This window comes from Zosterops lateralis (genome assembly GCF_965231275.1).
Source record: "Zosterops lateralis genome assembly, chromosome: W".
Taxonomy (NCBI): Eukaryota; Metazoa; Chordata; class Aves; order Passeriformes; family Zosteropidae; genus Zosterops; species Zosterops lateralis.
The window spans coordinates 631,695-654,298 of NC_139801.1; the positions used below are offsets into that span (position 1 = coordinate 631,695).

The 22,604-nt window shown below is 28.8% G+C and overlaps 1 protein-coding gene across 1 annotated transcript in view; it reads left to right on the plus strand.

The window, feature by feature from the left end:
* LOC310922065 (transcription factor 4-like) overlaps window positions 1-22,604 on the plus strand; it is an 85,191-nt gene that overhangs the window by 56,834 nt on the left and 5,753 nt on the right. The window contains 9 exon segments of the mRNA XM_083882385.1: window positions 582-693; window positions 4,494-4,558; window positions 7,455-7,533; window positions 8,728-8,818; window positions 8,820-8,828; window positions 11,681-11,855; window positions 13,387-13,522; window positions 16,472-16,634; window positions 18,447-20,578. Coding sequence (XP_083738511.1) covers window positions 582-693; window positions 4,494-4,558; window positions 7,455-7,533; window positions 8,728-8,818; window positions 8,820-8,828; window positions 11,681-11,855; window positions 13,387-13,522; window positions 16,472-16,634; window positions 18,447-18,759 — 1,143 coding nt within the window. The 3' untranslated portion in view covers window positions 18,760-20,578.

A 22,604-nucleotide genomic window follows, 5' to 3' on the forward strand; every position in this document is an offset into this window, starting at 1 on the left:
TTTAGAATTTTTTAGGGAATTTTTTGGGAATTTTGGGGGGATTTTTTTCGGATTTTTTTTGGGTGAATTTTTTGAGATATTTAAATTATTTATTAGAGATTTTTTAGAGAAAATTTTAAAGCAATTTTGATGAATTTTAAAGAAAAATTGCAAAGTTTTTTGGTTGTTTTTTGGGGATTTTTTGGAATTTTTTAGGAATTTTTTGGGGGGGGGTTTTTAAAGTCTTTTTTGATTTTTTACGATTTTTTTTCACGAAGTTTTAGTGAGTTTTTTTTTGCTTTATTTTCTTTTCGTGGCACTTTTGGGGAATCTTTGAATATTTTTAAATGATTTTTAGATGATTTTAAGGAAGATTTTTTTGGGGTTTTTTTTTTAATATTTTGATGATTTTTATATTTATTTTTTTTACCTTTTTTTTTTTTGATTTTTAAGTCTATTTTTCTGCTCTTTTTTTGAATTTTTTTTTTATTTTTTGGGGATTTTTTGGGGGATTTTTTTGGGGATTTTTTGGTGATTTTTTTTTTATATTTTAGGCACTTTTTAAGCCCAAAAAAAAGTGAATTTTGTGTGTTTTTTTTCAGCCCTACCCGTCGCACTCGTCGGCCGAGCTGAGCTCGGGCCTCCCCCCGATGTCGTCGTTCCACAGAAATTCCAATTTCACCCCCCCGGCAAACGGAGCTGAAAACATCCTGGGTGAGTCCAAAATAGAATAAAAAATATTTAAATTTATGGAAAAATAATTGAAGATTTTTAGGGAATTTTTTGGGATTTTTTGGGAATTTTTTGAGGATTTTTTGGGGATTTTTTGGGGATTTTTTTGAGGATTTTTTTGAGATTTTTTGGGGATTTTTTTGGAATTTTTTGGGTATTTTTTGGGGATTTTTTAAGGATTTTTTTGGATTTTTTAGGGGATTTTTTGGGAATTTTTGGGGGATTTTTGGGGATTTTTTGGGAATTTTTTGGGGATTTTTAGAGAATTTTTAAAGGATTTTTGAAGATTTTTTTGGGGATTTTTTGGGGATTTTTTGAGGATTTTTTGAGGATTTTTTGGGGATTTTTTGGGGGATTTTTTTGGGGATTTTTGGGAATTTTTAAAGGATTTTTGGGGGTTTTATTGTGATTTTTTGGGGATTTTTTTGGGATTTTTTTGGGGATTTTTTGTGGGTTTTTTGGGGATTTTTTGAGAAATTTTTGGATTTTTTGAGGATTTTTTGAGGATTTTTTTGGGATTTTTTTGGGGATTTTTTGTGGGTTTTTTGGGGATTTTTTTGAGAAATTTTTGGGATTTTTTTGTGGCATTTTTTTGGGATTTTTTTGGGATTTTAATAATTTTTTGGGGATTTTTTGAGGAATTTTTTGGGATTTTTTTGGGATTTTCTGAGGATTTTTGGGGATTTTTTGAGGATTTCTTGGGATTTTTTGGGGATTTTTGGGGATTTTTTGGGGAATTTTTTGGATTTTTTTCTGATTTTTTTTGGATTTTTTGGAGGATTTTTTGGGGATTATTTTTGGGATTTTTTTGAGGATTTTTAGGGATTTTTTGGGGATTTTTTGGGATTTTTTAAGGATTTTTTTGGAATTTTTTGGGGATTTTTTGGGGATTTTTTTTTGGATTTTTTTGGGGGATTTTTGAGGATTTTTGGGGATTTTTTGGGATTTTTTTGAGGATTTTTTGGATTTTTTGGGAAATTTTTTGAGGAATTTTTTGGGATTTTTGGGGATTTATTGGGATTTTTTGGGATTTTTTGGGATTTTTGGGATTTTTTTGAGGAATTTTGGGGATTTTTTTTGGATTTTTTTGAGGATTTTTTAGGGAATTTTTTGAGGAATTTTTTGAGAATTTTTTGGGATTTTTTGGGGGATTTTTTTGAGGATTTTTTGGGGATTTTTTGGGAATTTTTAAAGGATTTTTTGGGATTTTTTGAGGATTTTTTGGGGATTTTTTTAAGGATTTTTTTGGAATTTTGGGATTTTTTGGGGGGTTTTTTTTTTGATTTTTTTTGAGGATTTTTTAGGGAATTTTTGAGGAATTTTTTGGGGATTTTTTGGGAATTTTTTGGGGATTTTTTAGGGAATTTTTTGGAATTTTTTGGAGGATTTTTTGGGAATTTTGGCATATGTTTTGAGGATTTTTTTTGGGATTTTTTGGGATTTTTTTAGGGATTTATTGGGAATTTTTTGGGGATTTTTTGGGATTTTTTTGGAGATTTTTTGGGGGATTTTTGGGGGATTTTTTTGGGGATTTTTGTGATTTTTTTTGAATTTTTTTGGGGAATTTTTAAAGGGTTTTTGGGGGTTTTATTGTAATTTTTTAGGGATTTTTTGAGGAATTTTTTGGGATTTTTAGAGAATTTTTGAGGGAATTTTGAAGGTTTTTTTGGAGATTTTTTGGGGATTTTTTGAGGACTTTTTGAGGATTTTTAGAGATTTTTAGGATTTTTTTGGGAATTTTTTGAGATTTTTTGGGGATTTTTTTAGATTTTTTTTGGCGATTTTTGAGGATTTTTTTAGAATATTATCTGAATTTATTGGGAATTTTTTTTATTTTTTTTTTTAATTTTTGGGATTTTTGGGGATTTTTTTTGGGGGGATTTTTGGGAAATTTCTGAGGGTTTTTTGGGATTTTTTGGGAATTTTTTGTGATTTTTTGGGGATTTTTTAACGGATTTTTAGGGATTTTTTGACGATTTTTGGAGGATTTTTTTGAGGATTTTTTGAGGATTTTTTTTCTCCAAATATTTTGATTTTTAATCTGATTTTTCTCTTTATTTTCAGCCACTCGAGGAGGCGCCGGGGGCAGTTCACCAAAAACTCCCCAAAAAATCCCCCAAAAAATCCCCAAAAATTCTCCAAAAATTCCTAAAAAATCCCAAAAAAATTCCTAAAAAATCAAAAAAAAACCCCAAAAAATTCCTTTAAAAAATCTGAAAAAAATTCCAAAAAAAATCTGAAAAAAAATCCCAAAAAAATCCGAAAAAATTCCAGAAAAAATCCAAAAAAATTCTGGAAAAAATTCTGAAAAAATTCCCAAAAAATTCCCAAAAAATTTCCAAAAAAATCTGAAAAAATCCAAAGAAAATCCTCAAAAAAATTCTGAAAAAATTCCAAAAAAATTCCCAAAAAATTCCAAAAAATTCCTAAAAAAATCTGAAAAAATTCTGGAAAAAATAAAAAAAAATTCTGAAAAAAATTCTGAAAAAATTCCTGAAAAAATTCCAAAAAAATTCCAGAAAAAAATCCAAAAAAAATTCTGGAAAAAATTCTGAAAAATTCCCAAAAATCCAAAAAAATTCCAGAAAAAATCCAAAAAAAATTCTGGAAAAAATTCTGAAAAATTCCCAAAAAATTCCAAAAAATTTCCAAAAAAATCTGAAAAAATCCAAAAAACAAAATCCAAAAAAATTCCAAAAAAATTCTGAAAAATTCCAAAAAATTCTGAAAAATTCCCCGAAAAAACCTGAAAAAATTCCAGAAAAAAAATCCAAAACCAATTCTGAAAAAAATCCTGAAAAATTCGCCCAAAAAAACCTGAAAAAATTCCAGAAAAAATCCCAAAAAATTCCCAAAAAATTCCAAAAAAAAATCTGAAAAAATTCTGGAAAAATTACCAAAAAAAATCTGAAAAAACCCCGAAAAAATTCCAAAAAAAAAATCTGAAAAAAAATCCAGAAAAAATCTGAAAAAATTCCAAAAAAATCCAAAAAAATTCTGAAAAAAATCCCAAAAAATTCCAAAAAAATCTGAAAAAAATCCCCAAAAATCCGAAAAAATTCCAGAAAAAATCCAAAAAAATTCCAGAAAAAAATCTAAAAAAATTCCAAAAAAATTCTGAAAAATTCCCCGAAAAAACTTGAAAAAATTCCAGAAAAAATCCAAAAAAATTCCAAAAAAATTCCAGAAAAAATCTGAAAGAATTCTGGAAAAAACAAAAAAAAATGCTGAAAAAATTCTGAAAAACTACCAAAAAAATTCTGAAAAAAACCCGAAAAAATTCCAAAAAAAAATCTGAAAAAAATCCAGAAAAAAATCTGAAAAAATTCCAAAAAAATCCAAAAAAATTCTGAAAAAAATCCCAAAAAATTCCCAAAAAATTCCAAAAAAAATCCAAAAAAATTCCAAAAAAAATCCCAAAAAAAATCCCAAAAATTCCCCAAAAATCCCAAAAAAATTCCAAAAAATTCTGCAAAAAATTCTCAAAAAATCCCCAAAATTTCCCCAAAAAATCCCAAAAAATTCCCCAAAAAATCCCAAAAAAATCCCTAAAAATTCCCAAAAAAACCCTAAAAAAATCCCCAAAAAAATCCTCAAAAATTCCCCAAAAAATTCCCAAAAAATTCCAAAAAAAATTCCAAAAAAATTCCAAAAAAAAATCCAAAAAAATCCCAAAAAACTCCCAAAAAATCCCCAAAATTCCCAAAGAATTTTCCCCCCAAAATTCCCATTTTTTCCCCGAATATTTTGATTTTTAATCTGATTTTTCTCTGTTTTTTCAGCCACTCGAGGAGGCGCCGGGGGCAGTTCACAGACGGGGGACGCGCTGGGAAAAGCTTTGGCCTCTGTAAGGAACAAAAAATTCCATTTATTTTCTGGTTTTTTATATCAAAAATCTCGATTTTTATTTGGAATTTTTATGGGGAAAAAATTGAGGTAAAAAAATCGGGGTTTGAGGGGAAATTTTGGAGTTTTTTTGGTGAAAAAATAGAAAAAAAATTCGATTTTTTTGTTCCAAAAATGAAAAAAAATTTGAAATTTTTTTGTACTAAAAAATGTGAAGAAAAATTAACCGAAATTTCACGGAATTTGAAAAAAAATTCCTCGAAAAATTAAAAAAAAAAAATCAGGGAAAAAAAAAAAAGCCCAAAAAATTCCCCCAAAAAATTCCTGAAAATCCTCAAAAAATCCACAAAAAATTCTCCAAAAAATCCTAAAAAAAATCCTCAAAATTCCCCAAAAAAATCCCCCAAAAATCAAAAAATTTCCAAAAAAATCGCAAAAAATTCCCAAAAAATCCTCAAAAATTCCCAAAAAAAATCTCCAAAAATCCCCAAAAAATTCTCAAAAAATCCCTTAAAAATTCCCTAAAAAATCCCAAAAAAATCCCAATTTTTTTTCCAAAAATCCTCAAAAAATCCCTAAAAAGTCCTCAAAAAATTCCTTAAAAAATCCCCAAAAAATCCCAAAAAAATCCCAAAAAATCCCTTAAAAAATCCCAAAAAAATCCCCAAAAAAATCCCTAAAAATTCTCAAAAAATCCCCAAAAAAATCCCTAAAAAATCCCAGAAAATCCAAAAAAAATTCCTAAAAAATCCCAAAAAAATCCTTTAAAAATCCTCAAAAAATCCTGAAAATTTTCAAAAAAATCCCCAAAAAAATCCCCAAAAAATCCTCAAAAAATTCCTAAAAAATCCCTAAAAAATTCCCTCAAAAATCCCAAATTTTTCTTTAGAAAAATCCCCCAAAAAATCCCTAAAAAATCCCCAAAAATTCCTCAAAAAAATTCCTTAAAAATTCCCCAAAAAGTCCAAAAAATCCCAATTTTTTTCCCAAAAAATCCCCAAAAAGTCCTCAAAAAATTCCTTAAAAATCCCAAAAAATCCCCAAAAAATTCTCAAAAATTCCCAAAAAATTCCCAAAAAATCCTCAAAAAATCCCTTAAAAATTCCCTAAAAAATCCCAAAAAAATCCCATTTTTTTTTCCAAAAAATCCCAAAAAAATCCCTAAAAAGTCCTCAAAAAATTCCTTAAAAAATCCTCAAAAATTCCCAAAAAAATCCCCAAAAAATCTCCAAAATTCCTCAAAAAATTCCTTAAAAATTCCCTTAAAAATCCCAAAAAAATCCCCAAAAAAATCCCCAAAATTCCCCAAAAAATTCCTTAAAAATTCCCTTAAAAATCCCAAAAAAATCCCCAAAAAACCCTTTAAAAATCCTCAAAAAAATCCTGAAAAATTCCAAAAAAATCCCCAAAAAATCCTCAAAAAATCCCTTAAAAATTCCCAAAAAAATCCCTAAAAATTCCTCAAAAATTCCTTAAAAAATCCCCAAAAAATCCGAAAAAAATCCAAAAAAATCCCCAAAAAATTCTCAAAAATTCCCTAAAAAATCCCAAAAAAATCCCTAAAAAATCCTCAAAAACTCCTCAAAAAATCCCCAAAAAAATCCCCAAAATTCCCCAAAAAATTCCTTAAAAATTCCCTTAAAAATCCCAAAAAATTTCCCAAAAAATCCCCCAAAAATTCTTTAAAAATCCCCCAAAAATTCCCTAAAAAATCCCAAAAAATTTCTCAAAAAATTCCCGAAAAATCCTCAAAAAATTCCTCAAATTTCCCCAAAAAATTCCCAAAAAAATCTCCGAAAAATCCCAAAAAAATCCCAAAAAATCCCAAAAAAATTCTCAAAAATTCCCAAAAAATTCCCAAAAAAATTCCCAAAAAAATCCCCAAAAAATCCTTTAAAAATCCTCAAAAAATTCCTAAAAAAAATCCCTAAAAAATCCCAAAAAAATCCCCAAAAAATCCTTTAAAAACCCTCAAAAAATCCTGAAAATTCCAAAAAAATCCCCAAAAAAATCCCCAAAAAATCCTCAAAAAATCCTCAAAAAATTCCTTAAAAAATCCCAAAAAATCCTTTAAAAATCCTCAAAAAATCCTGAAAAATTCCTCAAAAAATTCCTTTAAAAATCTCAAAAAGATCCCAAAAAAATCCCCAAAAAATCCTCAAAAATTCTCAAAAAATTCCCCAAAAAATCCTCAAAAAATCCTCAAAAAATTCCTTAAAAAATCCCAAAAAATCCTTTAAAAATCCTCAAAAAATCCTGAAAAATTCCTCAAAAATTCCTTTAAAAATCCCAAAAAGATCCCAAAAAAATCCCCAAAAAAATCCCCCAAAAATTCTTTAAAAATCCCAAAAAAATCCCCAAAAATTCCTCAAAAAATTCCCAAAAAATCCCCCAAAAATTCCTAAAAAATCCCCAAAAATCCCCAAAAAAATTCCTAAAAAATCCTCAAAAACTCCTCAAAAAATTCCTTAAAAAATCCCCAAAAAATCCCCAAAAAAATCCCTCAAAAATCCCAAATTTTTCCTTAAAAAATCCCCCAAAAATCCCTAAAAAATCCCCAAAAATTCCTAAAAAAATCCCCAAAAAATCCTTTAAAAATCTTCAAAAAATCCCTAAAAAATCCCTAAAAAATCCCTAAAAAATTCTTTAAAAATTCCACAAAAAAATCCCAAAAAATCCTTAAAAAATTCCTTTAAAATCCCAAAAAAATCCCGATTTTTTTCCAAAAAAACCCTTTAAAAATCCCCAAAAAATCCCCCAAAAATTCAATTTATTCCCCAAAAAAACCCAAATTTCCCCCAAATTTTTTTTATTTTTCCCCCAATTTTTTTCCCCAATTTTTTAATTAATTTAATTTCATATTTTTCTATTAATTTTATTTTTATTTTTATTGAAAGATTTATTCTCCAGATCACACCAACACCAGTTTCTCCTCCAACCCTTCGACTCCAGTCGCTTCTCCCCCTTCTCTCCCAGGTATTTTTTATTCGTTTTTTAATTAAAAATATGAATTTTTAATGATTTTTTTAATTAAAAATAATAAAATTTAAGTGGAGGAAAAAAAGGCAGAAAATTTGAGGGGAAAAGGGGGAAAAATGGGGGAAAAATGGGGAAAAAATGGGGAAAAAATGGGGAAAAAATTGGATTTTTAAAGGGAAAAAATTGAGTTTAAAATGGGAAAAAAATGGGAAAAAATGAGGAAAAAATGGGAAAAAAATTGGCAAAAAAATTGGATTTTTAAGGGGAAAAAAATGGGGAAAATTTTGAATTTTTAAAGGGAAAAAATGGGGAAAAAATGGGAAAAAATTGACAAAAAATTCGATTTTTTAAAGGGAAAAAATGGGGAAAAAATTGGGGAAAAATGGGGAAAAAATTGATTTTTTAAAGGGAAAAATTGGGGGAAAAAATGGGAAAAAATGGGGAAAAAATCGAGTTAAAAATGGTCAAAAATAATTCTTAGTTTTGCCAATTAATTTCATTAATTATCATTAATTAATTAAATAAAAATTATAAAAATTCCTAAAATAATAAAAAAAAACCTACCAAAAAAATGAGAAAAAAAAAAAGGAAAATTTTTAAAAAATAAAAAAAAAAAAAAATAAAAAAAAAAAAATTAGGAAAAAAATCCGGATTTTAATTAATTATTAATTATTAATTAATTTATCAATTAATTTTATTAATTATTGAATCTTTAATTAGAAGAAATAAAATCAAAATTAATTTTTTATTAAAAAAATCCAAAAAAAAATGTGGAGAAAATAAATTTTAAAAATTAGGGGAAAAAAGCGATTTTTTAAATTAATTATTAATTTTATTAATTGTTTTTATTAATTATTTATCAGAGACAAAATATCGAAAATTAATTTCGGAAAAATCTCCAAAAATTGAGGAAAAAAATTGGGGAAAAAAAAAGAAAAAAAAAATCAGAAAAAAAATTAGAAATTTTTTTTTAATTATTAATTTCTATTAATTGATTTTATTAATTATTTTATTAATAATTAACTTTTAATTAGGAAATAAAAATCCCCCAAAAAAATCGAGAAAAACAAAAAAAGGGGAAAAAAAAATCAAATTTTTTAATGTTAAATATTTTTTTATTATTCGAATTTTTTTCCAATTAATTAGAATTTTTTTATTAATTATTAATTATTAATTATTAATTATCGCCAGCAGGGTCTTGGTCTAGAAATGGAGGAGGAGGAGGAGGAGGGGGAGCGTCTTCATCGCCCAATTATGAGGGGCCCCTGCACTCCTTGGTAGGTCCTTCATTAGTTATTAATTAATTACTAATAAATTAATTATTAATTATTAATAAATTCCATTTTTGATTTTTTTTTTGTAAATTTTTGGAGTTTTTTTGAGATTTTTTTATGATTTTTTGTGACTGGAGTTGATGATGGGATTTGGTTGGTGTGGAGTCATTAATTATTAATTAATTATTATTAATCATTAATTAATAATTAATAAATTCCAAATTTTTTGGTGAATTTTTTTGGTGATTTTTGTCCCCTTTTTTTTCCGGATTTTTAAATGATTTTTTTTTTTAATTATTAATTTTTGGTCACGGAATCGATTGGTCTGGAGTCATTAATTGCTTGTTACTTATTAATTAATAATTAATAATTAGTAATTAATAATTTCAATTTTTGTGGGTTTTTTAGTGAATTTGGGGGTTTTTTTTCCGGATTTTTAAATGACTTTTTTATTTATTATTTTTCGATCAGGGAGTCGATAAAATTGGACGGCCTGGAGTCATTAATTATTAATTATTAATTAATTATTAATTATTAATGTTTTTAATTTTCGGGGGTTTTTTGTGAATTTTTTGTGAATTTTTGTCACTTTTTTTGGAATTTTTTGGGAATTTTTTATTATTTTTTGTGACTGGAGTCGATGATGGGATTTGGTGTCATTAATAGCTCATTAATTATTAATTAATAATTATTAATAATTCAAAATTTTTGGTTGATTTTTTTTTTCTGAATTTTCTGAATTTTCTGGAATTTTTTCTGATTTTTTTTTTTAATTTTTTTTTTTTTTTTTTTTTTTTGGAGTCCACGATGGTGTGAATTAATTATTAATCATTTATTAATGATTAATGTATTAATTACCCGTTAATTAATAATTTTTGTTTATTTTTTTGGTTGATTTTTTTTATGTTAATTTTGGAGGGTTTTTTTCTGGATTTTTTAAATGATTTTTTTTTATTTTATTTTTTGTGATGATGGGATTGGATTCATTAATCATTAATTAATTATTAATTATTAATTATTAATTAAATGTTTATTTTTGTGATTTTTTTTTTTTGAAATTTTTTTTTCCTGATTTTTTTTTTTTTTTTTTTTTTTTTTTTTTTTTTTTTTTGTTATTTTTTCATTGATTTTTCAGGAAAAAAAAAAAATAAAGTTTGAAAAAAAAAAATCCTTTAAAAATCCTGAAAAATTCCCCAAAAAATCACAAAAAATCCCCAAAAAATTCCCCAAAAAATCCGCAAAAAAAATCCCCAAAAAATCCCAAAAAAATCCCCCAAAAACTCTTTAAAATCCCTTAAAAAATCCCAAAAAATCCCCAAAAATTCCCCCCAAAAATCCCAAAAAATCTCCAAAAATTCCAGAAAAAATCCCCCAAAAATTCCTAAAAAATCCTTTAAAAATCCTCGAAAAATTCCCAAAAAAACCCTTTAAAATCCCCAATTTTTTTCCAAAAAATCCCTAAGAAATCCCCAAAAATATCCCAAAATTTCCCTTTAAAAAATTCCAAAAAATCCTTAAAAATCCCAAAAAAATCCCCAAAAAATCCCGAAAAAAATCCCGAAAAATTCCTAAAAATTCCTAAAAAATCCCCAAAAAATTCCCAAAAAATCCCCCCAAAATATCCCTAAAAAAATCTCAAAAAAATCCTAAAAAAATCCCCAAAAAATCCCAAAAAATCCCCAAAAAAACCCCTAAAAAAATTCTCAAAAAATCCCTAAAAAATTCCTAAAAAATCCCTGAAAATCCTTTAAAAACTCCTAAAAATCCAAAAAAAAATGCAGAAAAAATCCCCAAAAAATCCCAAAAAATCCGCAAAAAAATCCCAAAAAATCCCTAAAAAATCCCAAAAAATCCCCAAAAAAATCCTAAAAAATCCCCAAAAATCCCTAAAAAATCCCAAAAAAATCCCTAAAAAAATCCTTAAAAATTCCCAAAAATCCCCCCAAAAATTCCTAAAAAATCCCAAAGAAATCCCAAAAAAAATCCCAAAAAATCCCTAAAAAATCCTCAAAAATTTCCTAAAAATCCCCAAAAAATCGTTTAAAAATTCCCAAAAAAATTCCAAAAAATCCCTAAAAAAATCCCCAAAAAAATCCATAAAAATTCCTTTAAAAATCCCTAAAAAATCCATAAAAATTCACCAAAAAATCCCCAAAAAAATCCCAAAAAAATCCCTAAAAAAATCCTTAAAAAATTCCCAAAAATCCCCCCAAAAATTCCTAAAAAATCCCGAAGAAATCCCCAAAAAAATCCCAAAAAATCCCTAAAAAAATCCTCAAAAATTTCAGAAAAAATCCCTAAAAAATCCTCAAAAAAATCCTAAAAAATCCCCAAAAAATTCAGAAAAAATCCCTAAAAAATCCTCAAAAAAATCCTAAAAAATCCCAAAAAATCCCAAAAATCTCTAAAAAAATCCCAAAAAATCCCGAAAAAAATCCCGAAAAATTCCTAAAAAATCCTCAAAAATTTCCTAAAAATCCCCAAAAAATCGTTTAAAAATTCCCAAAAAAAATTCCAAAAAATCCCCAAAAAACTCCCAAAAAAATCCCCAAAAATCCATAAAAAATCCCCAAAAAATCCCCTAAAAATTCCTTAAAAAACCCCAAAAAATCCATAAAAATTCCCAAAAATTCCCCAAAAAATTCCTAAAAAATCCAAAAAAATCCCAAAAAATCTGCAAAAAAATCCTAAAAAAATCCCCAAAAAATCCCTAAAAAATCCCCAAAAAATCCCAAAAAATCTTCAAAAAAATCCAAAAAAAATCCCCAAAAATTCCCAATTTTTTCCCAATTTTTCCCCAATTTTTCCCCAATTTTTCCCCAATTTTTTCCCATTTTTTTCACATTTATTTGTCATTTTTTCTCTCCCAGCAGAGTGGAGCGCCTGGACGACGCCATCCACGTCCTGCGGAACCACGCCGTGGGCACGGCACCCATGGGTGCCAACGCCGAAATCCACGGAATTCTGGGTGCCCATAACGGAGCCATGGCGGGTTTGGCGGCCTCTTATGGGTCCCAAATATTGGCAAATCGACATTCCTTAATGGTAAAAAAATTGGGAATTTTTTGGGGAAAAAATTGGGAAAAAATGGGATTTTTTTAGGGATTTTTTGGGGGATTTTTAAGGGATTTTTCGGGGATTTTTTTAGTTGTAATTTCGCCATTGGCCACAAGGGGGCGACTCGAATTTATGGAATTTTTGAGGATTTTTTAGGGATTTTTTAGGGGATTTTTTGAGGAATTTTTTAGAGATTTTTTAGGGATTTTTTAGGGATTTTTTGAGGATTTTTTAAGGATTTTTTGGGGATTTTTTTGAGATTTTTTCCCAATTTTTTGGTGATTTTTTAGGGATGTTTAAGGGAATTATTAGGGATTTTTTAGGAATTTTTGGGGATTTTTTTAGGGATTTTTTCGGGATTTTTTGGGGATTTTTTTGTTGTAATTTCGCCATTGGCCACAAGGGGGCGACTCGAATTTATGGAATTTTTGAGGATTTTTTGGGGGATTTTTTAGGGATTTTTTTGGGATTTTTGGGGATTTTTTGGGGATTTTTTTACTTGTAATTTCGCCATTGGCCACAAGGGGGCGACTCTAATTTATGGAATTTTTGAGGATTTTTTAGGGATTTTTTAGGGGATTTTTTGGGGATTTTTTAGGGAATTTTTTAGAGAATTTTTAGGGATTTTTTGAGGATTTTTTAGGGATTTTTTAGGGATTTTTTGAGGATTTTTAGGGAATTTTTTAGGGATTTTTTGGTGATTTTTAGAGAATTTTTAGTGAATTTTTAGTGATTTTTTTAGGGGATTTTTAGAGGATTTTTTAGAAAATTTTTAGGAATTTTTTGGGGATTTTTTTCGGATTTTTTGGAGAATTTTTGGGGATTTTTTTAGGGATTTTTTGGGGATTTTTTAGGGATTTTTTGGGGATTTTTTGGGGGATTTTTTCCCAATTTTTTGGTGATTTTTTAGGGATGTTTAAGGGAATTATTAGGGATTTTTTAGGGATTTTTTAGGGATTTTAGGGATTTTTTGGGGATTTTTTTAGTTGTAATTTCGCCATTGGCCACAAGGGGGCGACTCTAATTTATGGAATTTTTGAGGATTTTTTGGGGGATTTTTTAGGGATTTTTTGGGGAATTTTTGGTGATTTTTTGAGAATTTTTTAGGATTTTTTGAGGATTTTTTAGGGAATTTTTGGCCATTTTTAGGGGTTTTTTTAGGATTTTTTTTTTTGATTTTTTGGGGGATTTTTAAAGAGTATTTTTAGGGATTTTTTATGAATTTTTTTTAGGATTTTTTAGTGAATTTTTTTTTGCGATTTTTTGAGGATTTTCTTGGGATTTTTTGGGGATTTTTTGGGGGTTTTTTTTTAGGGATTTTTTTAGAGATTTTTTTTGGGGGGGATTTTTAGAGAATTTCTAGTGATTTTTTGAGGATTTTTGGGGCTTTTTTTTGCGATTTTTTGGGTGATTTTTTTCGGATTTTTTTCGGATTTTTTTGTGGAATAATTCTAATCAACCCAAGTTTTAAAATCACTGAGAATTTACTTTTTTTGGGGTGTTTTTTTGCCGTTTCCAGGTGGGAAGTCACCGGGAGGAGCCGGTCGGGCTCCGCGGGTCTCACTCGGTGCTGCCAAATCAAATCCCGGTGCCGACGCTGCCGGTGCCCTCGGCGACTTCGCCCGACGTCGGCTCGGCCCAGGAGCACTACAGAGGTGAGGATTTCTAAAATGAGAGAAAAATTCTGAATTTGTCAAAAAAAAAACGCGAAAAAATCGGCCCAAAATGACCAAAATAGACACCAAAAATGCAAAAAAATCCTTAAAATTCCGCGAAAAAATTGCCAAAAAAATCGCAAAAAAATACTTAAAAATTCCCCAAAAAATCCCCAAAAATTCTCAAAAAATCCCAAAAAAATCCCTAAAAATTCCCAAAAAAAATCCCTAAAAATTCCCAAAAAAATCCTAAAAAAAATCCCCCCAAAAAAATCCTCAAAAAAATCCCCAAAAAATCCTCAAAAAATCCCCAAAAAATTCCCAAAAAAATTCCCAAAAAATCCCCCAAAAGTTCTAGAAAAATCAAAAAATAATTCCAAAAAATCTCCAAAAAATCCCTAAAAATCAAAAAAAAAATCCACAAAAATTCCGAAAAAATCCTCAAAAAAATCCCCCAAAAATCCAAAAAAAATTCCCCAAAAAAATCCTCAAAAATCCCCAAAAAAATCCCCAAAAAATCCTCAAAAAATCCCCAAAAAATCCCAAAAAAATTCCCAAAAAATTCCGAAAAAATCCTCAAAAATTCCTCAAAAATTCCCAAAAAATCCTCAAAAAATCCCCGAAAAAATCCCCAAAAAATCCTCAAAAAATCCCCCAAAAAATCCCCAAAAATCTCACAAAAAATTCCCCAAAAAATCCAAAAAAAAATCCTCAAAAAATCCCTCAAAAATCCCCAAAAAATCCTCAAAAAATCCCCAAAAATCCTCAAAAAAATCCCAAAAAAAATCCCCAAAAAATCCCCAAAAAATCCCCAAAAAATCTTCAAAAAAAATCCCTAAAAATCGCCAAAAAGTCCCCCCAAAAAAGGCCCCAATGGCCCCAAATCAAATCCCGGTGCCGACGCTGCCGGTGCCCTCGGCGACTTCGCCCGACGTCGGCTCGGCCCAGGAGCACTACAGAGGTGAGGATTTCTAAAATGAGAGAAAAATTCCGAAGTTGTCAAAAAAAACCGCGAAAAAATCGGCCCAAAAATGGCCGAAATAGACCCAAAAATGCCAAAAAAAATATCCTCAAAATATCGCGAGAAAAATTGCCAAAAAAAATCGCAAAAAATAGTCAAAAAATTCCCCAAAAAATCCCAAAAAAATCCAAAGAAATTCCCCAAAAAATAAAAAAAAAAATCGAAAAAAATTCTCAAAAAATTCCCAAAAAAAATCCCCCAAAAATTCCCCCAAAAAATCCTCAAAAATTCTCCAAAAAATCCTCAAAAAATCCCCAAAAATTCCCCAAAAAATCCCGCAAAAATTCTCAAAAAAATTCCCAAAAAATTTCCTAAAAAATCCTTAAAAAATTCCCCAAAAAATTCCCAAAAAATACCCCAAAAATCAAAAAAAAATCAAAAAAAAATTCCAAAAAATTCTGCAAAAAATTCTCAAAAAATCCCCAAAAGTTCCCCAAAAAATCCCAAAAAAATCCCACAAAAAATCCCCAAAAAATCCCCAAAAAATTCCGAAAAAATCCTCAAAAAATCCCGAAAAATTCTCAAAAAATCCCCAAAAAAATCCCCAAAAAATCCTCAAAAATTCTCAAAAAAATCCCCAAAAAATAACAGAAAAATTCTCAAAAAATCCCTAAAAATTCCCCAAAAAATCCTCAAAAAATCCCAAAAAAATTCCAAAAAAATCACCAAAAAATCCCCTAAAATTCTCAAAAAAATTCTCAAAAATCCCCAAAAAATCCCCCAAAAAATTCTCCAAAAAATCCTTTAAAAAATCGCCAAAAATTCTCCAAAAATTCCAAAAAAAATCGCCAAAAGATCCTTAAAAATAGGAAAAAATTGGGAAAAAATGGGAAAAAAATTGGGGAAAAAATCAGAAAAAACGGGGAAAAAAGCAGAAAAAATTCAAAAAAATTTGGGAAAAAACCTCAGGAAAAATCAGAAAAAAATGGGAAAAAATAAGAAAAAAATGGGAAAAAATGAGAAAAAACGGGGAAAATTAGTAAAAAATGATGAAACAAAACTAAAAAAAAATTGTGGAAAAATTGGAAAAAAAATGGAAAAAAAAAGGGGAAAAAATCAGAAAAAAATGGGAAAAAAATCAGAAAAAAATGGGAAAAAATTCAGAAAAAATCAGAAAAAAATCTGGAAGAATCAGAGAAAAAGCAGAAAAAAATCAGAAAAAAATTGGAAAAAAATCGGAAAAAAATCAGAAAAAAATTCGAAAAAAATAGGAAAAAAATCAGAAAAAAATCAGAAAAAAATCTTTAAAAAATCGGAAAAAATTCAGAAAAAAATCAGAAAAAAAATCAGAAAAAAATCAGAAAAAAATCTGGAAAAAATTAGAAAAAAATCAGAAAAAAATCAGAAAAAAATCAAAAAAATCGGAAAAAAATCGGAAAAAAATCGGAAAAAAATCAGAAAAAAATTAGAAAAAAATCAGAAAAATATCAGAAAAAAATTAGAAAAAAATTCGAAAAAAATCAGAAAAAAATTCGAAAAAAATAGGAAAAAAATTGGAAAAAAAATCAGAAAAAAACAGAAAAGAATCAGAAAAAATCAGAAAAAAATCTTTAAAAAATCAGAAAAAAATTCGAAAAAAATCAGAAAAAATCAGAAAAAAATCAGAAAAAAATCTGGAAAAAAATAGAAAAAAATCAGAAAAAAATCAGAAAAAAATTAGAAAAAAATTCGGAAAAAAATCAGAAAAAAATCAGAAAAAAACAGAAAAAAATCAGAAAAAAATCAGAAAAAAATCAGAAAAAAAATCGGAAAAAAAATCAGAAAAAAATCAGAAATAATGGGAAAAAAATGGGAAAAAAATCAGAAAAAATTCGAAAAATACAAAAAAAATCAGAAAAAATCGGAAAAAAATCAGAAAAAAATGGGAAAAATCGGGAAAAACTCCTGGACACCAAAATTCCATTAAAAATTTTATTTTTTTTTTTTAGGAATTCCCTCAACTCTCCAAGGTCAGAGCGTCTCCTCGGGGAGTTCCGAAATCAAATCCGACGACGAGGGCGACGAGAATCTCCAGGACCCGAAAATTCTGGAGGAGAAAAAGTTGGAAGAGGAGAAGAAGGAGATCAAATCCATAACTAGGTCAAGATCTAGGTAACGGGGGGGAAAAATGGGGAAAAAATGGAAAAAAAATGGAGAAAATTGGAAAAAAAATGGGGAAAATATGGGGGAAAATGGGGAAAAAATTGGGGAAAAAATTGGGGAAAAAATGGGGAAAATTGAGAAAAAATTGGGGGAAAATTGGGAAAATTTTGGAGGAAAATTGGGGAAAATTGGGAAAAAATTGGGGAAAAAATGGAGAAAAATTGAGGAAAAATGGGGGGAAATTGGGGAAAAAATGGAGAAAAAATTGGGAAAAATTGGGGGAAAATTGGGGAAAAATTGGGACAAAAAAAGGCAGAAAAAAATTGGGGAAAAATGGTGAAAAGATTGGGAAAAAATTGGAAAAAATTGGGGAAAAAATGGGGAAAAATTGGGAAAAATTGGGGAAAAAATTGGGAAAAAATTGGGAAAATATGAAGGAAAAAATGGGAAAAAATTGGAGAAGGAATTGGGGAAAAATTTGAGAAAAAAAAGGGAAAAAATAGGAAAAAAATGGGGAAAAAATGGGGAAAAAATTGGGAAAATTTTGAGAAAAAATTGGGGAAAATTGGGAAAATTTTGGAGGAAAATTGGGGAAAATTGGGGAAAAATTGGGGAAAAAGTGAAAAAAAAAATGGAGAAAATTGAAAAAAAAATGGGGAAAATATGGGGAAAAAATGGGGAACAATTGGGGGAAAATTGGGGAAAAATTGGGCGAAAAATTGGGGAAAAAATGGGGAAAAATTGAGAAAAAAATTGAGGAAAATTTGGGGAAAAATGGGGAAAAAATGGGGAAAAATTGGGCGAAAATTGAGAAAAAATTGGGGAAAATTTGAGGAAAAATTGAGAAAAAAATGGGGGAAAATTGGGGAAAAAATGGGCGAAAAAATGGGGAAAAAATGGGGAAAAATTGAGAAAAAAATTGAGGAAAAATTGAGAAAAAATTGGGGAAAATTGGGGAAAAAATGGGGAAAAAAATTGGGAAAAAATTGGGGGAAAATTAAAATAAATTGGGAAAAAAATGGGGGGAAATGAGAGAAAAAATTGGAAAAAATGGGAAAAAAATTGAGGAAAAATGGGGGAAAAATTGGGGAAAAAATGGGGAAAAATTGGGAAAAAATTGGGGAAAAAATTGGGAAAAGAAGGGGAAAAAATGGGGAAAAATGAGGGAAAAATTGGGGAAAAATGGGGAAGAAATTGGGGAAAAATTGAGAAAAAATTGGGGAAAATTTGGGGAAAAATGGGGGAAAAATTGGGAAAAAATTGGGAGAAAAAATGGGAAAAATTTGGGGAAAAATGCGGGAAAAAATCGGGAAAAAAATGGGGAAAAATTGGGAGAAAAATGAGATAAAAAATGGAGGAAAAGTTTAAAAAAATTGGGGAAAAAATGGTGAAAAAATTGGAGAAAAATTGAGAAAAAATCAGGAAAAAATTGGGGAAAAAATTAAAAAATTGGGGAAAATTGGGGAAAAATGGGAGAAAAATGGGGAAAAATTGGGCAAAAAATTGGGGAAAAATTGGGGAAAAATTGAGAAAAAATTGGGGAAAATTTGGGAAAAATTGAGAAAAAATTGGGAAAAATTGGGAAAATTTTGGAGGAAAATTGGGAAAAAATTGGGGAAAAAATGGGAAAAATTTGGGGGAAAATGGGGGAAAAATGGGGGAAAAAAATCGAAAAAAAATTGAAAAAAATTGTAAAAAAATCCAAAAAAATCACTAAAAATCACTTAAAAAATCCAAAAAAAAATCCAAAAAAACCCCTAAAAAACTCCAATTTTTTTCCATAACAACAAAAACCATTTTTTCATTTTTTCCTCCCCACAGCAATAACGACGACGAGGACCTGACCCCCGAACAAAAAGCCGAACGGGAGAAAGAACGACGAATGGCCAACAACGCCCGCGAGAGGTTGAGAGTGCGAGACATCAACGAGGCCTTCAAGGAGCTGGGCCGGATGGTGCAGCTGCACCTCAAGAGCGACAAGCCCCAGACCAAACTGCTCATCCTCCACCAGGCCGTGGCCGTCATCCTCAGCCTGGAGCAGCAGGTCCGAGGTGGGTGGAAAATTGGGGGTTTTGGGGCAAAAAACCGCGTCTTTTTATCACTTTTTACCGATTTTTTATCAATTTTTTGGTGATTTTTCGCGTATTTTTTCCGTATTTTTTGGTCGATTTTTGGTGATTTTTTGATGATTTTTTGGTGATTTTTTGGTGATTTTTTAGTGTTTTTTTTGTCATTAATTAGGGATTTTTTGAGAATTTTTTGAGAATTTTTTGAGAATTTTTTGGGATTTTTTACCATTTTTTACGTATTTTTTGTGCGATTTTGTCGCGACTTCGTCGCGATTTTTTGCCGATTTTTCGCAATTTCGTCGCGACTTTTTGCATCTTTTTCATGAATTTTTTGGTGATTTTTTAGTGATTTTTCAGTCATTTTTTAGTGATTTTTTTGCCATTTTTTAGTCATTTTTTAGTGATTTTTTAGGAATTTTTTGAGGATTTTTTTGGATTTTTTACGATTTTTTACAGATTTTTTCCGTATTTTTTCCACGATTTTTTTGCCAATTTTTGGTCGTTTTCGCGTCTTTTTTCCGACTTTTTTTCCAAATTTTTTCCTGTTTTTTAGTGATTTTTTAGTGATTTTTTAGTGGGTTTTTTGCTATTTTTTAGTCATTTTTTAGTGATTTTTTAGGAATTTTTTGAGATTTTTTTGAGAATTTTTTAGTGATTTTTTCCAGAATTTTCCATCAATTTCGTGTCAATTTCACGTCAATTTCTCATGATTTTCTGCCAAATTTTCACCAATTTTTTAATGAATTTTTGAGAATTTTTTGGGAATTTTTCCAGAATTTTTGGGGAATTTTTGGGAATTTTTTGGGGGGAATTTTTTGGGGGATTTTTGGGGTCCCGGATGGTGCAGCTGCACCTCAAGAGCGACAAGCCCCAGACCAAACTGCTCATCCTCCACCAGGCCGTGGCCGTCATCCTCAGCCTGGAGCAGCAGGTCCGAGGTGGGTTTTGGGGAAAAAATTAGAAATTTTGGGTAAAAAACCGCGAGTTTTTATCACTTTTTACCGATTTTTTATGAATTTTTTGGTGATTTTTCGCGTATTTTTTCCGTATTTTTTGGTCAATTTTTGGTGGTTTTTTGATGATTTTTTGGTAATTTTTCGTGATTTTTTTAGTCATTTTTTAGTAATTTTTTGGTGATTTTTTGAGAATTTTTTGAGAATTTTTTAGAATTTTTTACGATTTTTTACGTATTTTTTACGTAATTTTTACGTATTTTTTGTGCGATTTTGTCGCGACTTCGTCGCGACTTTTTGGTCGTTTTCGCGTCTTTTTTCCGACTTTTTTTCCCAGTTTTTTTCCTGTTTTTTAGTGATTTTTTCATGATTTTTAGTGATTTTTTTGCTGTTTTTTAGGAATTTTTTAGGAATTTTTCCCGAATTTTTTATGGTTTTTTAGGATTTTTTACGGATTTTTTTCGTGATTTTTTGCCAATTTTTTTGCGAATTTTTCCCCATTTTTTCCCCAATTTTTTCACATTTTTTAGGGATTTTTTTGCCATTTTTTAGGGATTTTTTAGTGATTTTTTTCTAATTTTTTGAGAATTTTTCTGGGATTTTTTACGATTTTTAGGAATTTTTAGGGATTTTTTTAACAGAATTTTCTGTCAATTCTGTGTCAATTTCACGTCAATTTCTCATGATTTTCTGTCATTTTTCCGAATTTTTCACCAATTTTTTCATGAATTTTTGAGAATTTTTTGGGAATTTTTCCACAATTTTTCTAGAATTTTTTGGGGAATTTTTGGGAAATTTTTTGGGAATTTTTTGGGAATTTTTGGGGTCCCGGATGGTGCAGCTGCACCTCAAGAGCGACAAGCCCAGACCAAACTGCTCATCCTCCACCAGGCCGTGGCCGTCATCCTCAGCCTGGAGCAGCAGGTCCGAGGTGGGTGGAGATTCGGGGGGAAAAATGGGAATTTGGGGCAAAAAACCGCGTCTTTCTATCGTTTTTTGTTGATTTTTTGCAAATTTTTAAGTGAATTTTTGGTGATTTTTTCGTAATTTTTTGGCATTTTTTGCCATTTTTTAGTGATTTTTTAGTCATTTTTTAGAGAATTTTTAGTGATTTTTTGAGAATTTTTTGAGATTTTTTTGGTGATTTTTTGAGAATTTTTCGCCATTTTGTCGCGACTTCGTCGCGATTTTTTGCCGATTTTTCGCGATTTCGTCGCAATTTTTCGCGATTTTTTGCCAATTTTTTGCCAATTTTTTGTCCTTATTTGGTCATTTTTTAGTCATATTTTAGTGATTTTTTGCATTTTTTAGTCATTTTTTACTGATTTTTTGAGAATTTTTTGGGATTTTTTACCTTTTTTTACGGATTTTTTTCGTGTTTTTTGTGCGATTTTTTGCCGATTTTTCGCGACTTCGTCGCGACTTTTCCCCAATTTTTTGCCAATTTTTGCCAATTTTTTGGCCTTATTTGGTCATTTTTTAGTCATTTTTTTGTCATTTTTTTAGTCATTTTTTAGTCATTTTTTGGTGTTTTTTTGAGAATTTTTTTTGATTTTTTACCATTTTTTACGGATTTTTTTCGTATTTTTTGTGCGATTTTTTGCCAATTTTTTTGCGACTTTTCCCCATTTTTTCCCCATTTTTTCTCCAATTTTTCCCCAATTTTTCCCCAATTTTTCCCCATTTTCCCCATTTTTTCCCAATTTTTCCCAATTTTTTCCTAATTTTTCCCCATTTTTTCCCCATTTTTCCCCATATCTTTTGCCATTTTTTAGGAATTTTTCACGATTTTTTTCGCCAATTTTTCGCGATTTTTTGCCAATTTTTCCCCATTTTTTCCCCATTTTTTCCCCAATTTTTTCCCATTTTTTAGGGATTTTTTTTGTCATTTTTTAGGGATTTTTTAGTGATTTTTTGAGAATTTTTTGAGAATTTTTTGGTGATTTTTTGAGAATTTTTCGCGACTTCGTCGCGATTTTTTGCCGATTTTTCGCGATTTCGTCGCAATTTTTCGCGTCTTTTTCACGAATTTTTTCGTAATTTTTTGTCGTTTTTTTCCCAATTTTTTTGTCATTTTTTAGAGAATTTTTGGGGATTTTTTGATTATTTTTTAGTAGTTTTTGGTGATTTTTTGAGAATTTTTTGAGAATTTTTTGGAATTTTTTACGATTTTTTACGTATTTTTTACGTATTTTTTGCGCGATTTTGTCGCGACTTCGTCGCGATTTTTCGTCGGTTTCGCGTCTTTTTTCCAACTTTTTTTCCCAGTTTTTTTCCTGTTTTTTAGTGATTTTTTCATGATTTTTTTAGTGATTTTTTTGCTGTTTTTTAGGAATTTTTTAGGAATTTTTCCGGAATTTTTTATGGGTTTTTTTTAGGATTTTTTACGGACTTTTTTTGTGATTTTTTGCCAATTTTTTGCAAATTTTTCCCCATTTTTTCCCCATTTTTTCCCCAATTTTTTCACATTTTTTAGGGATTTTTTTGCCATTTTTTAGTGATTTTTTGAGAATTTTTTTGGATTTTTTGGGTGTTTTTTACCATTTTTTACCAAATTTTTTTGGTATTTTTTGGGACTTTTTGGTCATTTTCACGTCTTTTTTCTGACTTTTTTTCCCGATTTTTTTCCTAATTTTTAATGATTTTTTAGTCATTTTTAGGTAATTTTTTAGTGATTTTTTGCCATTTTTTAGTCATTTTTTAGTGATTTTTTGAGATTTTTTTGAGAATTTTTTAGTGATTTTTTCCAGAATTTTCCATCAATTTCGTGTCGATTTCACGTCAGTTTCTCATGATTTTCTGCCAATTTTTTCATGGATTTTTGGGAATTTTTTGGGAATTTTTCCAGAATTTTTTGGGAATTTTTTGGGGGATTTTTGGGGTTTTTAATGGGAATTTTGGAGATTTTTAATGGGATTTTTTGGGGTTTTTAATGGGATTTTTGTCCCTTTTTTCTG